The following is a 15,725-nucleotide window of genomic DNA, read 5'->3' as shown; positions in this document are numbered from 1 at the left end:
ATATAAAAATTAAAAAATATACATATAATATGCTACAAAATATACAGAGTTATATTATATATAGTGTTATTTTATTATTAATCTTTTATCTAAACTTTTAGCGATATATGAAGTATTAAATATTTACTTTATTGAGACCATAGTTTTCAAATATAAAAAGCAATCATGTGAGCTCTAAAGTAATATTAGTTGGCTTAAGATAATTCAAAAACTACCTAGTAAGTACTCTATATTAAATGCTATAAATAGTTGATACTAATGATCAGCCAGTACACCGGAACAAGCAGGATTTCAACCAATTCAGGATGTGAAGTTTGGTGAGACAACAGAATGTATCACAATATGATTTACTTTATGAAACATTTGACACTATAAATGTTTCTTAATATTTATATAAATTTGAGTATATGAAAATAATTTGAATATCAATTATTAATATTATCAATTATTATTAATATAGATTTGATTACATGATAGCAAAACTTTAAAACGTCACGATCCGATTCAAAATACCAAAAATGTATTTTATCTAATACATTTTTTTTCTCGCAGTGGAAACCTTCAGAAAGGTACCCGGGTCCTATGGGGGTGGAACTGGGTTATGTGGGATTCTTACCCACTAAAACCACTGCGATGGCCGTCCTCAGCACGGATCGGAGAGGCTGCGGTATCGTGTTGATATAACGCATCCGCGGCCTCTTCCGTGCTTTGCCACTCGGCTCGGCGGAGCTCTCATCAGGGGGCGAATCTCGCCCCCCCGCACTCCTCGCTAGTGCGTACGGCAGTTCGAGGCCATCACGGCTGCCGTCCTCCACAGGGCCGTCTGAAATAGGACACGTGAGGCCCCCACCTCACGCATCCACGGCCCCAGGGTTACGCCCTATCTTTTAAGCCCCGTGCGTCTGGGCTATGGGAGGGCTGAGACGACGCCGTCGTCGTCTCCGCCGAGCACGATCAGCCTTTCCCGTTCCCGCTTCGCCGTCTCCTTCTGAACTATGACGGTCTCACAGAAGGAGGCTACGGCTCTCCACGCCGATTCCCTGCGAAGCATCGCCGACACGATTGCTCGCAGGGGCAGGTCTTGTCCGACTTCACGGACCAGGATCTCCCTCTCCGCACTCCACGCGGGGCACACCTTCAACGTGTGCTGAGCGGTGTCTTGGTCCGCGCCACAGTGGTGACACATCGCCGTCGATTCGCGTCCGATCTTACACAGGTATTCTCCAAAACAACCGTGACCGGTCATTACCTACGTAAGTCGGAAGGTGACTCGTCGCTTTCGTCTCATCCAGGCTTCGAAGGCTGGCAGGATCGCTCCAACAACGCGTTTGCGTGCGTACCGTTCTTCACAGAGACGGTCGCGCCACGTCGCGAGAGCCCTCCGGTGTTCCTGCCGCTTCAACGCCTCGAGCGCACTCGAAGTGGGCGCGCATTCACTGTTCTGGCGGAGGATGCGGGTCTGTTGACACACCCTCGCATCCATATCCGCCAGAATATCCAAGGGCAAAGAAAGCGCGCTAGGACGGACTATTGCCATCTTGTAAGATTATTCTATTGGTTTATTGGGCACGAATAATTGGCCTGAGAGTATGAGTTTTGCAACTATTTGGGTTAAATAGTGGCCCACATGCGAAAATTAATACCAATCACAAATACGCATGGTTCACAAATGGTATGACAAATATGGTAGATCATTGGTTAAAAATATAAGGAATAAATTGATTATGCTTAATTATATAATTATATATGTGCTTTTACAATTTTTACTTTTGGTGTGTTAAATTTTAAAACTTTTTTCGAATTGTTAAACAGAAGATTATTCACACTAAATAAATGTACTATGTCACAACTGACATTGTGTAGATCGTTACATTCGTTTAATTTCGTAGGTCTCGTTTCCTACGTAGGTATTTCGTCTACTCTGCTACCTTAAAAAAGCCATCAGAATAAATTAAATGTTGATTCAATTGGACGTCTATTAAATGATTAGTAGTCGGTAAATTGAAAAACAGAACATTGAACTTTCGATTTGCGACTCATAATTTTGTAAAAATACAATTACCGTATAAAATCCCCTGTTATGTAAACCTGTGTATTGCGCGTCTTTTCCCAGAATCTAGATAATATAAATAAATCCTACAAATCTTGTTTTGTTGATAACGGTTCTTCCCTTTAATCTGGGCCAAATAAGCAAAACATTTCCGTGTACATAGGATTAATAATACAATTCATAATCTTGACAGCTAGATAAAAATACATTTTGGTCGAAATTTACAGAAATGTGCAATGATAAATTATATATACGAACATTGAAAGTAATTGAAAGAAAAATCACCGCTAAATAAAAGAATCCTTAAAATAACTTTCTATTTTACTTTGCGTTAATATAATACTTTACACATATTAATTTAACTACTACAACATACCCTAACCATAACAGCCTGTGAATGTCCCACTGCTGGGCTAAAGGCCTCCTCTCCTCTTTTTGAGGAGAAGGTTTGGAGCTTATTTCACCACGCTGCTCCAATGCGGGTTGGTAGAATTCACATGTAACAGAATTTCAGTGAAATTAGACACATGCAGGTTTCCTCACGATGTTTTCCTTCACTACAACATATTAATTTTAAATGTTTTATGTTAAAGATTATTACCTTATACACTTTGGAATTATAACCAGTATAGCTTAACAAGCATTACGAGATATTTATACAAACGCGCAAAATACGCGCGTAATAGGAGCACGTAGCTTCGTAGCACAGTCCGGGCGAAGAGATCGGTGGGTAAATAATTACAAATCCTTGGTTAAAGCATAATGGGATCTCCTGTGAAATTGGGGAATTTAGTTAACCTACAAATATATTATTATAAAATATAGTTACGATTTTCATTTCCAATGAAAATAATATAAAGATAATTTATTTCTACAAATTGTGTATTTTTTTTGTTAAGCAATTTTTGTATTTTATGTTTGTGGTGTACAATAAAGATTATAATAATAATAATAACTTACTTACGGAATACTTTGCGAATACGTAATGTAATTTTAGAAGTATAAATACAGTTAATTGTACATAATTATGTCTTCAAAAGTCGCTTTTAATATATTTGATGAAAATTACATTTTTTTAATTAATTTTATATCTTGAAAAATTCTGACGTAAAAATCAATTTTCTAAATAAACACAATGTATTATTAAAATTTAATAAAAACATTCAAAATCTTATACTGAAATTGTTGTAATCAAGTCGCGATAAGTATTGCCAATTTCTAAGATCACATTTTTCTATTTTGCAGCCAGGAGATCCTTTCGTACTAAGCCAGTCTAACCTGGAACAAATGATTAAATAAAAAGATGACGATAATATTGATTTGAGAAAAAATTGAAAACGTATTCAACACCCCCTGCCTATTCCGACTTCGTACGGGTAAAATGTATACAATGAGCAACATTGTTTTTAGTAATTGATTACATTTTAATTGAAATTAAATATTAATGAATAAGAATACTACCTAATAGGGGAACGACAGTACCTACAGTAATAATAATAATGTCCTCCAGACCGATTTCGGCCACGGCGGCCAATCTCAAGAGAGATTAGCCAACTACGCAGGAGATATTATAGTGCACAAGTGTATGCGCTTTCCACAGGTGCACTCTCTATTCCCTAACTCTCATAATCCGATGGGACGGCAATCGGACACGACCGGAAAGAGTTCAGGCGCAGGACCAACGGCTTTACGTGGTTTCCGAGACACGGGAGTGTACACATTTCCAACTTCCAGACTCCGGGCTGCTACTGAGAATTTTCTGACAGAAAACCCCAATAACTTTTATTGGCCCGAACTGGGAATTGAACCCAGGACCTCCGGGTCAACGGCCTTACATCAAGCCACTAGACCAACTACAGTAATACAATGTTCTACAGTACCTACCTATAACTACGATTTATATATAACATTTAACTTTTCAAATAATAATAGTAATAAATACAAATTTTGAATCGTAAAAAGACCAAATCTTCACCATAAAACATTATCAATTTTCACTTAATACAGACAGTTAATATGCTTATATTTTAAAACCACATGAAGTGACGATTTCACTGAAAGGTCCCGCTGAGACATACGCATGTGAAACATATTATATATATACTTAAAAAATAAAATCTTGATCGTAAAACCTACCGAGTAGACCAGCTTGGCATTACTGAGTATTTCAAGTTATTATATAAGCGTCAACTATTCTTGCCTTACTCAAAGGCGAAGACAGATTATAATATTAAATTATTAAGTAAGAAAGTAAGTATAAAACTTATAGAATATATATATATATATTTTTTATTTTGACCTTAGACAGAATTTAAAAGAAAGAGGTAGTAAGACTAAGACTAAGAATTTCTTTTTCTCAAAAATCAAAAACCGCAGGTTTTTCAGGTACATCGCATACGTCTGCCGCAATATAAAATTAAATTCAAAACTTTTTGTAATTAATATGGAGTTAATTTTAGAAAGTTTTTATTATTCCAAATTCATTTTAAAACCCGAAAATGCATATTATTTTTGAATTCATATGCGATTTTATTGGTATCATAATTACTTTGTCGGACTAAATGATAAGTGCATATTTACTATTTCATAACAAAAAATTTACATATAGTGTGTTTTATGCTTGTAGTTCTAATATGTACTGAAGGGCTTTGTGCATGTGTAAATTTAACAATTGTGGGTTTAGACCATCTATATATATATATATATCTCTTTGGTATGTAAATTACGTCGGTAAACTTGCAATAACATCAACTGCAATAAAAATTTATTCATAAAGTAAACAAAAGTTCTCACCAAAATAATGACTGTCTATATATATATAACTTCTATTATTATTATTTACTTTTTAATAATTTAACGATAATATTTGCTTAATATAACTATCGTATGTATTTATATCGCTAGTAAAAAATCAATTTAAGGTTTAAAGTTATCTTATCTTAGTATCGATTAATATTTTAAGAAATCATTTTTGATTTATATTTTTATCGGATCTGATTGTTTAATTGCAATGTTCTATGGATATTTATTTAGAAAATATATATAGTATAATTTATACATTATCTTAATCAATGGGTTGCATTTTTTATTTAAATACCAAGTAATATATATAGTTCTTTACATTTACGGGCTTAAAGTTGTTAAGCGGTAACAGTAATGTCCCTCTTTCTGTCAGTATTAATGTGTCATTCTAAAGAAACATATAATATTATTTAATTCGACATCCACTAAAAAACATTTATAGGTAAAAATTTGATTTATTTTTCGTAATAAAACTAAACCTGACGATTTAAAATGCAAATTGTTTATTCTCCAATTTTGATTACTTCGAAATACAGTATGATTTAAATTAAATTCATTAAACATTTATGCTATATATGAAAATAAGGAAGTTTTGTTCGGGAATATTGATTAATTAAAATAAAATTAAAATTTCCGTTTTAACTTTAAGTGCAACTAGCTGCAACAGAAATAATTATTGGTGTATTTAAAATAATTATGTCGAAAGTAACGAATAACGACATATAGAGACGACTCCATCATGGATAGGCTGGCTGAACACCAACTAGACCAGCCCAGGGCTCCAAAATACAAAAAATAATAATTAGAAACCTAATTTTTTTTAATGTGATGCTGTGCGAAAATAAAAATATTCAGGCACAATAAACTATAAATCGATAGGGGACACAATAAAGGCTCGGGCAACTCGTCTGTGGAAACTAAAACAAAACTTAAAGTAAAAAAACAACTTTAAAGTATATGTATCTTTACAGTAATATCACGAGAACAAAATTTGGCCTTACTATAACCACTTTTAAATTTTATATTAAAAATAGTTCTCTCGAGTTTTGTTTCTAAAGTTATATTAGATATTAAGGTAGTTGAGATATAAAACGAAATGTGACATTGTAAGCCCATTAATTATAAATGCGAAAACAAACACTGGTCTATAAATACGACTTGAACTAGAGAACGTTGGATTATTTCCAAGTTAATCAGTAACGAGTAACGAGTCGGTACATTCGCGGCGACTACGGTTACATGATCTCATCAACGCAATATAAACAATTTTATAAACAAATAATACAATTTTCTGTAAATATATTTCATACGAGCTCATGTAGTCTAGTTTGTGGAATGTGGATCTACGAAGATAGCGGGTTCAAATCCGAGCAAGCTTCGACTTTCCATCTGCCTTATTTGTGTTTATAAATCATTTCGTGTCATGTTTGTGATGCAAAACGTTTTGAAAAATCTGCATGTATGGAATGAAATCATGTAACTTTAATGAGTTTCTTGTGACATCTATGCTATAAAAACGGTTTGGCTGAAAAAATACCTTACTATAAAATTAGGTAAATACATTTTAAAATGAAATCGCTTGCTGACCGAAGATGCTTGCTGGATAGCTTTTTTATGTATAAACTCATTTATGGCATTTTGGACTGTCCAAGACTGCTGTCACTTATTTGTATTTCCACGCCCACAAAATGCTTACGCTTGAACAGGCATAAAATGCTTAAAACTAAAGTTTCAAAATCGAACCTAGGACATAATTCACCTATAAATAAAATTAGGACCTAAATAAATTGCGTAGATATTGGCATAAAGGACGTCATCTTAACCAACAATATTTATAAATTTAGAAGGTCCGTAATGCCATTGATAAGTAACATTTAATCATCCATATTTAGTTATTATTATTTTTTTCCCTCAATATTATTTTTATTTTACTTTATTAAATTTTTGTTTTTTGTAACTTGAAATTTTGGTGTCTTTCATTTGTTTTTTTTTTTGTACTATAATGTTGCCTTATTGTTCATGTAGTTATCACCGGTAATTGAGGTATCACTTCTTGTTTTATTTTATCAACTGTATGATATCATGTATTTGTGTGTACTTTGTTGGTGATCTAATAAATAAATAAAGCAGTGTAATAGCGAATTAGGTAGGATAAGGTTTGAAACCTTATTTTTGACAATAGAAGATTTATTTGACCGCAGTGGGACATTCAGAATGGTTTTGTTACTACAATATATACAACTTGATTACGCCCGCGATTTTCAGGTGATAGGTACAAAAAGTATCCTATATCCTTCCTTGGGGTTCAAACTTGATTCATGTCGATTTGTCGATTTGTCGATCGTAACAGACAGACACACAGTGTTCGATAATTAGATATATATCAGAAAATGCAAAGATTATAATCGGAGCTAAAGTATAAAGATCAAAGTTTGTTGTTTTTTAGTAGATAACGTAATCGGTTGATTTGATTTCGGACGTTCTCCTCGTGATATCTCAAGTGTTTTAGATTAACGTCTATATATAGCACATAGTAAATACTATAACGGGTTTTTAATGTCACATTTCGTTTTATATCTTAACTACCTTAATATCTAATAAAACTTTAGAAACAAAACTCAAGAGTACGATTTTTGATATAAAATTTAAAAAATGGTTATGGTATGGCGAAATTTTGTTCTCGTAATATCACTGTTATTTATAAGGGAATAGAAGAATGCATTCTCTCAAAATATTGCATTATTCATAACTATTGATACTTTTTTTAACAATTCGCTAACGAACCGATTGGTTAAATCAACAGTGAACTCCTTAAAAGACAATCGTTAATATATCAAGATACACAAAAATAAGCGTTTATGTCAGAACGCTAATTCAACAGATATAACGTATTGCCTTATTGGCAAGTGAAGGACATAGCTGAAAAAATTAGATAAAATTTAAAAATGAATTGTTTATCGTAAGACATAATTGAATATAATATGTAAAAGGGTTACTAACATGTAGTCCAAGTTCGACTTCGTCCCTTGCACCTTGCCAACGATGGTGCCATTTTTAGTGTTCTTCACCCATCCACAAATTCCGAGCTGCTCCGCTAACTCTTTGCAGTATTTTGTAAAAAAACAACCTGTAAAAAATACATTACCTTTTTTAATACACCTCTTTAAAGAAATTGCTAATACCCTGTTCTTCCTCACATATTATAAAACTCCATGTCAATCCGCTCAATTTAAAATACATGTAAGTAATATATTATAGACAGACATGATCATTATTGCTCAATAGGATAATGGAATACTTGCAATGATACTACTTCTTTATCACATAAGAGTTGACAACTAAATCGAAAGTGCATCTTAAGCCACCACAATATTATTCGTATTGAATTATTAGGTCCTTCCATATGAAATCGGAAGGAACATACAATTTTTTTTTGTAAAATATATTTAATTAATCAAAGTATGCACCGTTGTTATCTATGCACTATTGCCATCTTATAGGTAGTTCATTGATCCCTTTACTAAAAAAACCATGGGGGCGAGAATCAATAAACTCTTTGAAGGCGGTTTGTGACTGCCGCATCGGAGTTGAATTTTTTTCCTTGTAAGAAGTTGTCCAAATTCCGGAAAAAATGGTAATCTGTTGGAACAAGGTCCGGGGAGTACGGTGGATGTCGCAGACATTCCAATTGTAGCTTATCTAACTTAGTGGTTGTTTGTTGTGCAGTGTGTGTTCTTGCGTTGTCGAGAAGCAGCAGTGGCCTAGAGCGATTGACTAATGTCGATTGTTTAGCAGCTAGTTCTTCCTTCATGGCTTGCAGTTGCTGACAATAGTTATCTGCCGTAATCGTTTGGCCAGATTTTAGAAAGCTGTTGTGAACGACACCGGCACTAGTCCACCAAACACTCACAAGTAACTTTTTCTGAGTCAATTTTCATTTAGGGCAGTATCCAGTTTTCATCACAAGTAATGATTCGATTTAAAATCCCTTCATTATTGTGTCGGTTGAGCAAAGTCGACACAATAATAAAACACAGCAGTCGACGCGTGTTTGCAAGTTCGATTCACTCAATTCATAAGGTACCCATCGCTCAAGTTTTTTTTTACTTTCCCGATTTGCTTCAAGTGGATTAATACAGTTTTATCACTTACCCCGAAGCCTGCAGCTATCTCTGAAGTGCTTTGTGATGGATCCGCTTCCACAATAGCCTTTAATTCTTCATTTTCTACTTTGGTCTCCGGCCATCCATGGGGTTGGTTCTGAATGTCGAAATTTCCAGAACGAAAATGTTGAAACCAAAAACGTACCAGCGCTGTACACATCATTGATCGTAAATATATCGATATTTCATGTTTACCATTGTGCGCCAAAGAAAAAAAGAATGAGGAAAAAACAAATGAATGAATGTTTTCAAAACTCAAATGTACCGGCTAAATGATAAATTTGAATTTGGAATTCTTAACCAAAGAGGAGATATTTCAGATCAAAGTGGTGAGTACAACAAAACGCTAATTTCATATGTAAGGACCTAATATTAATGAAACCCTATAACTTAATCCTAAACGACATTATTATCGCACTTGCAAGTTACAACAAGCTTAAAGATATGATTTTTATTATAAGTACATTGATAACGAGCATTATTAGTATCAAAATATATATATTTTACATTTAATATTACATTTACATTTTGCATATATTGGTACATATGTATCCGCTAAATAAATAGTACTTACTATGCAGTCCGCTACAGATGCCATTGATTTCATTGACATCGACCTGAATTTGTAATAGTCTTCAACATTCTAATTTTAACTAAACACTAGGTCATATTTAACTGGCTTAAATTATGTTGCTAAACAATCACTACTTTATAATTTTTAGTTTTACATGTTTCATATTTAAGGGCTTATATAATACACATGGAAAAGTTGATCGACCGATCGTATGAAAAAAAAGTTTCCTCAAACATACGTGGAAATATTCAAATGACATTCGAAAAAAAATACGCAACATATCACTTTTTCGTACTTTCCGGTATAAAACAAAACTTTATTTTGAATTTAAACAAAGAAACGCTCAAGCAGAATATAATATCATCGGTTCTATAAAAATCTAGTTTAATCTAGTTTAATTTTCGAACATGAAAACTGAACGAATGTATGACGGCATTATATTTTTTTTTGTTTCCTGTTTTTTTTTTCAATTGTCACAGGTTTGCTTTGAATCAGGTCTCTTCAATCTTCTGACCTTCTCTTAAACAAGGATAAAATAACAAAATAAATACGATTGGTGGAAAAATTAACAAAATAAAAATGATTAACTTTTCGTTTTTTTCGCTTTTATCCAGTTTTTTTAAAAGAAAGCTATATAGGCTCTAACTTTACATTTTTCATGTAGGTACTATTTAACCCAACATATTTTATCTGTAATGTTTACATATATATAATTCTAGGTACCTATAGCAGAACACTCTATTTTAATGATTTGGTATAAAGAGAGAAAAATTTATAACCATGCTGGATGCATGTTTAAAAATTTTCCTATGTGTGATTTGGTATTAACTTATTTGACACTCATTACGCTATTACGCGTCGGATAAAAGTGGTCTGAAGTCAATTTCATTATTTAGTCAAGATATGCGAGACAAAAGAAAACGTATAAACATACCTACTTCTAGAAAAATCAGAATCAAGGCTTTTACGATCTCATAACGTGATTTTCTCAATATATTGACGTCCAAACCAGCATCGTGGGTACTCGTGTAAATACTTATTAATAAATTGATATACTTTATTCTAGAGCATTTAATCAAATTAATCAATATTACCTATAAATCACTAATCCTTAGAGATTAATTTCCACTATCAATAACAAACAAATACAGTGAAATGCCAATTTATAAGTAACCCTATAATTATACCGAATGCTTGAAAAATAATACAGAAATGATACATTTCTAATAGAGCTGTTTTTTTATAGAATAGGTCAACGGACGAGCAAATGGGCCATCTGATGGTAAGTGGTAACATCAATAGACATTGGCATTGTAAGAAATGTTAACCATCGCTTACATCGCCAATGTGCCACCAACCTTGGGAACTAAGATATTATGTCCCTTGTGCGTGTAATTACACTGGCTCACTCATCCTTTAAACCGGAACACAACAATACCAAGTGTGGTGTACATACATCTACAATAATGTATTAATTAGTATTTTATAATATGAATATATATTATCTGTGTGTCTATCCATCTATCATCTCGTATGACACACATCACGAAGCGCGGGAAATAGAATGTAGGTATTGGTATTGGCGCGAAGTGCAGACGGTTTGTGTGCATAGCGAGCTGATATATAAAAGATAATAATGTATTATTTAATTTGTAATACCCATATTACGATTTGAGTTAAAGCACGGTTAAAGGGTGAACATTACACCAAGTACTATTGTTTTGCTGTAGAATATCTGATGAGTGTATTAGCTGTTACCTATCCAGACGAGCTTGCACAAAGCTCCTCTACCTACCAACTATAAATGATTTATTATACGTTATATAATAAGTATACTAAAAATAAAAACATTTTATGTAAATTATCGTATCGTACACACTGTTCAAATTCAGTTTTGATTTTTTGAAAGTGACATCATTAATTTTATAAATTTATTAACAACGTACTCAATTCATGTCTCAATATTTATTATTTATCTTTCGTTGACGCGAATATGATAGATTACAAATTCAGGTACATTTTTTGTATTGACAGCTTATAAAAAACATATTTTTAGAACAAAGTTACTTATTAAGATGGAATTTCTTTAACCGCAGCAGAAGTAAAATCTCAAGATTGAATTTAAGGCCAAAATAGAAATATTAGGTTTGCCTTGAAAAGGTAGTGGAATAAATGAAATATATATATAATATATATATAAATCTCAAGATTGAATTTAAGGCCAAAATAGAAATATTAGGTTTGCCTTGAAAAGGTAGTGGAATAAATGAAATATATATAATATATATATATATATATATATATATATATATATATATATATATATATATATATATATATATATATATATATATATATATATATATATATATATATATATATATATATATATTTCATATTATTAAATTATTTTATAATCAAAAATCAAGAGTTGAAATAGTCTTGCTAAATATTTTTTGATTGAACAACACCTAAGCCGCATGTTCAGTAGTAGCTGTGCCCGCGGTTTCACCCGTGTATAACTTGAAGAAATCACTAAAAGCAGAGTTATAATATTTCACTATATCACTAATTAAGGCAGCATACTGCAATGACCATGAGAAAAACAGCATTCCCTTAAATCTTTTCCGACATACTTGAATGTCTTTCCTTGTGCTTTATTTATTGTGACTGCAAACTAAATTACCTCCACAGGAAAAAATAACTACCTATTATCAACTAACCGACTAAGTCTGGTAACAGCCTGTGAATATGCCAGTGCTAGGCTAAGGCCTCCTCTCCCTTTTTTGAGAAGAAGGTTTGGAGCTTATTCGACCACACTGCTCTAATGCGGGTTAGTGGAATACACATGTGGCAGAATTTCAGTGAAATTAGATACATGCAGGTTTCCTCATGAAGTTTTCCTTCACCGTAAAGCACTAGATGAATTATAATCCAAATTAAGCACATGAAAAATCAGTGGTGGTTGCCCGGTTTGACCCCACGATCATCGGTTAAGATTCACGCGTCCTTATCACTGGGCCATCCCTACCGATTAAGTATAAATTTAACAAAACAATGAAAAATAATATATAAAAACAAAATACCTACCTAACCTATAAACTTCAACTTGCAAAGGTATTTACAAACCGGAAACATATAGATACTTAAGTATGTGTATTTTCAAACAACCTCCTCAATTACCTGTTGAAATAAGTCAAAACTATAAGTACTAAAAACTGCCTATGATCTTATCTCGATATCTTTCATAAGAATTAATGCCATGTTTATAGAAACGACTTCGAAAATAGTAGATTATTTTAGAACAAATTATATAAAGCCTAAGCTGGTAAATAAATGGAGTTATTCTCCCTAATTCCTGCTTCCAAAAATTGCAAAATCGCCATGCTAGAGATGGACGTTCGCTGCGACCTTAGTCCAAGGGATTACATCGAGGCTATTATAAAAACAGCTTCACGGAAACTCGGAGATCTGAACAAGGTGCGGCGTTTTTTCACGCCACCACAACTGTGCCTGTTATACAAAACACAGGTACGGTCTTGCGTTGAATATTGCTCGCACCTTTGGGATGGCTCCGCTAAGTACCTACTGGAGGCCTTGGACCGGTTGCAGCGACATGCAGTACGCATTATTGGCGACGTAAAGGTCACAAACACCCTTGAACCTTTACAATTGCGTCGCGAGATAGCAACACTGAGCGCTTTCTATCGACTGTATCACGGCGAGTACTCTGAGGAATTATTCTCTTTAATTCCTGCTTCCCCCTTCCTTCTTAAGTCCACGCGAGCTGGTTCTCGATGTCACTGCCTAACTGTGACATCAATTCCATCGCGCACAAAGAAATTTGGCAACTCCTTTCTTTGTCGCACTTCCAAAAAATGGAATTCCTTACCAGCTCACGTGTTCCCCTTCTCTTACAACCCGGGTTCCTTTAAACGAGGCGTGAAGAGGCATCTTGCGGGCCGGCAAGGCGAAGGCGGCTAGTGCAGAACGTTTTTCCCGTCTGTACTGGCCGTCGTCGCGTTTGGACTCTACTACCACTTACCATCAGGTGGAGTAGAGTCATTTGCCCTCCCGGCGAATAAAAAAAAATACCTACATAAATCGGCGAGTATATCTAGTACACAAATAAGATAAAAGTTATATTTAGACAAACAAACTCCATTGCTACTTATGTAGCAAAATATTTGTTTCACTATGTAAGAAGAAGGTGAAAATGTATTTCAATTTCAAAATGGTAATTATTATTTCATATACAGCACTTAATTATTACTTGTAAGTTTTTACTGTAATAAAACTATTAAACTTTTTATTATGTTATTACTATACAAATGAGAGAAACAGGTACATTATCGAAATAATTTATTTACCTTGAACTTGTCCATATACTTCAAACTCGACAGCAACTAACATGTTAGGATCTTCTGCACCCATCATGTAAAACTTTTTACACTATATAATAAGTAAAAAACTCTATAATTGTAAACGTATCTACGAAAAATTGAATCGTTCTAAAACTCTTTTGACACGCCGCCCGCCCAAACGCCAATGATCTTACGGCTGCCCTACATTATTTTAGTGCATAGATGTATTATATAAAGATAGATAATTTGATGTTTTAGACCAATGATATATGATGGTCATAAATTACATTCAAGTGCTTATGTCGGGATCAATATTGTTGAATTCAATTACATATTTCAGACAGTCATCATCATGTTCTTACGTTTTATTTTAGTTAGGTATAATCTTACAAACATTTCTTACTTAATCAAATAACTAACTACACAATCTTCATAAAAAATATATTTTATGATTACAAAATAAAAAATATAAGTAAATATCTTTATTTGCATAGGTACATAATAAATATATTATATTTGTATAAATTAATACTTTTAACGTCCTTATTGCAATATAAAATAAAAAAGTAAATCATTTGTTAAATAGATTATCAATTTACTTGAAAAATGTACCAAACATTTATGAGTATCATTCAACGTACAAAAATGGGAAATAATGAATAATGAACGTGAAGCTGTGCTCTGAATTCAATCCTTAAAAGTAGCATTTCGAAAGATATTCTATTTAAATCAAAAACTTTACTCGTAGCAAATTAACCGGCGGACGTTGAAGGGGCAAGCCAGGGGCGTGGAGTGGTTAGTTCCGTTAGCAATAACAATTATATGATTGGCCACTGATTGGAAAATCAACTTCCTAATTAACCGAGGTCACAAACGATGATGATCTTTGGGAACTTTATAACTTACAATAAAATTTGTATATTTTACGCCAGATGTAAAAGCATACCTACTATTAGGAATACTTTTACACGTCTGAGGTAATTTCTGCTATTTTACGTTTTCAGGCATAACACTTAGATATTATTAAAAGGTATCACAAAATATTAATACATTCAAGATGACCCAATGCTAAGAAAGTTGTACCTAAGTCTATTTAAACAAAAAGTAAAAGTCGAATATGGCGTTTATAAAACATAATTTTACGAATAACTCGATTCTTTTCTATAACCTACAAACACCTACTTCTATTGTTCATTGTATTGATACTTCTATTGATTATTATTCTATTGCTTAAACTAAATACTATGAGTGGAGGATTTGTAAAGGTAAAGAGAAGTATCTTTTTTATTTAAAAGAACGCGCTAATACTCAAAAGAATAAAGCGGAATTAGAGAAGGAAAATTAGACATCAGCCTTTAAAAGAAGCTGTTTTTTAATTATTCTGTTAATCAAATTTATAAAACCCAATTAATAAATTCGTAAAATAAATGTTAATATTATCTACAAATCTATAGGTATAAGCAATCCCTTTTAGCTACAGTGGCGCCATTTAGACAACTCATGGAACGATTATTTCATATATTTCGATACACACATTTTACCCACCCATCTGAGATGGCTTTTCTACCTCTAAACATAAATACTTAACTTATGACCACAGTTTATAATGATTCAAATATATATACTATTTTTTTTTGGCTTTGGCCTGAGATAAACTAACTTTTTAACCTAAAGATTATTTAAGTTATATTGTTGTTAACAAGAAAGGCCTTCATGTTTATATTCAATTCGTCAAGGTTAGCGGACGTTATTCCTCTTTAGTTAAATTAAAA

At 32.9% G+C, this 15,725-nt stretch overlaps 1 protein-coding gene across 1 annotated transcript; it reads right to left on the bottom strand.

The window, feature by feature from the left end:
- Window positions 1-3,010: 3,010 nt before the first annotated feature.
- LOC126771031 (acylphosphatase-2-like) lies at window positions 3,011-14,159 on the bottom strand. Its single transcript, XM_050490679.1, has 3 exons — window positions 13,960-14,159; window positions 7,853-7,979; window positions 3,011-3,328 (listed from the first exon to the last, which is right to left on the bottom strand). Exons 1-3 carry the CDS (start codon window positions 14,024-14,026, stop codon window positions 3,214-3,216), a joined length of 309 nt encoding a protein of 102 aa, XP_050346636.1. The 5' UTR covers window positions 14,027-14,159; the 3' UTR covers window positions 3,011-3,213.
- Between the last annotated feature and the right edge of the window lie 1,566 nt (window positions 14,160-15,725).

The sequence above is a fragment of the Nymphalis io genome, chromosome 10 (assembly GCF_905147045.1).
Source record: "Nymphalis io chromosome 10, ilAglIoxx1.1, whole genome shotgun sequence".
Taxonomy (NCBI): domain Eukaryota; kingdom Metazoa; phylum Arthropoda; class Insecta; order Lepidoptera; family Nymphalidae; genus Nymphalis; species Nymphalis io.
The sequence above is the reverse complement of the archived record's forward strand: the minus strand, read 5'-3'. Positions and strand labels throughout refer to the sequence as shown.

Bases quoted from the DNA above. Each gene is read 5' to 3' on its own strand.
- LOC126771031 (XM_050490679.1), bottom strand. From the start codon at position 14,026: ATGATGGGTGCAGAAGATCCTAACATGTTAGTTGCTGTCGAGTTTGAA. The intron at 7,980-13,959 runs GTAAATAAATTA...TATTTTTTACAG, and splicing joins AGTATATGGACAAGTTCAAG to GTTGTTTTTTTACAAAATAC. The intron at 3,329-7,852 runs GTTAGTAACCCT...CATTTGTTCCAG, and splicing joins AAGTCGAACTTGGACTACAT to GTTAGACTGGCTTAGTACGA.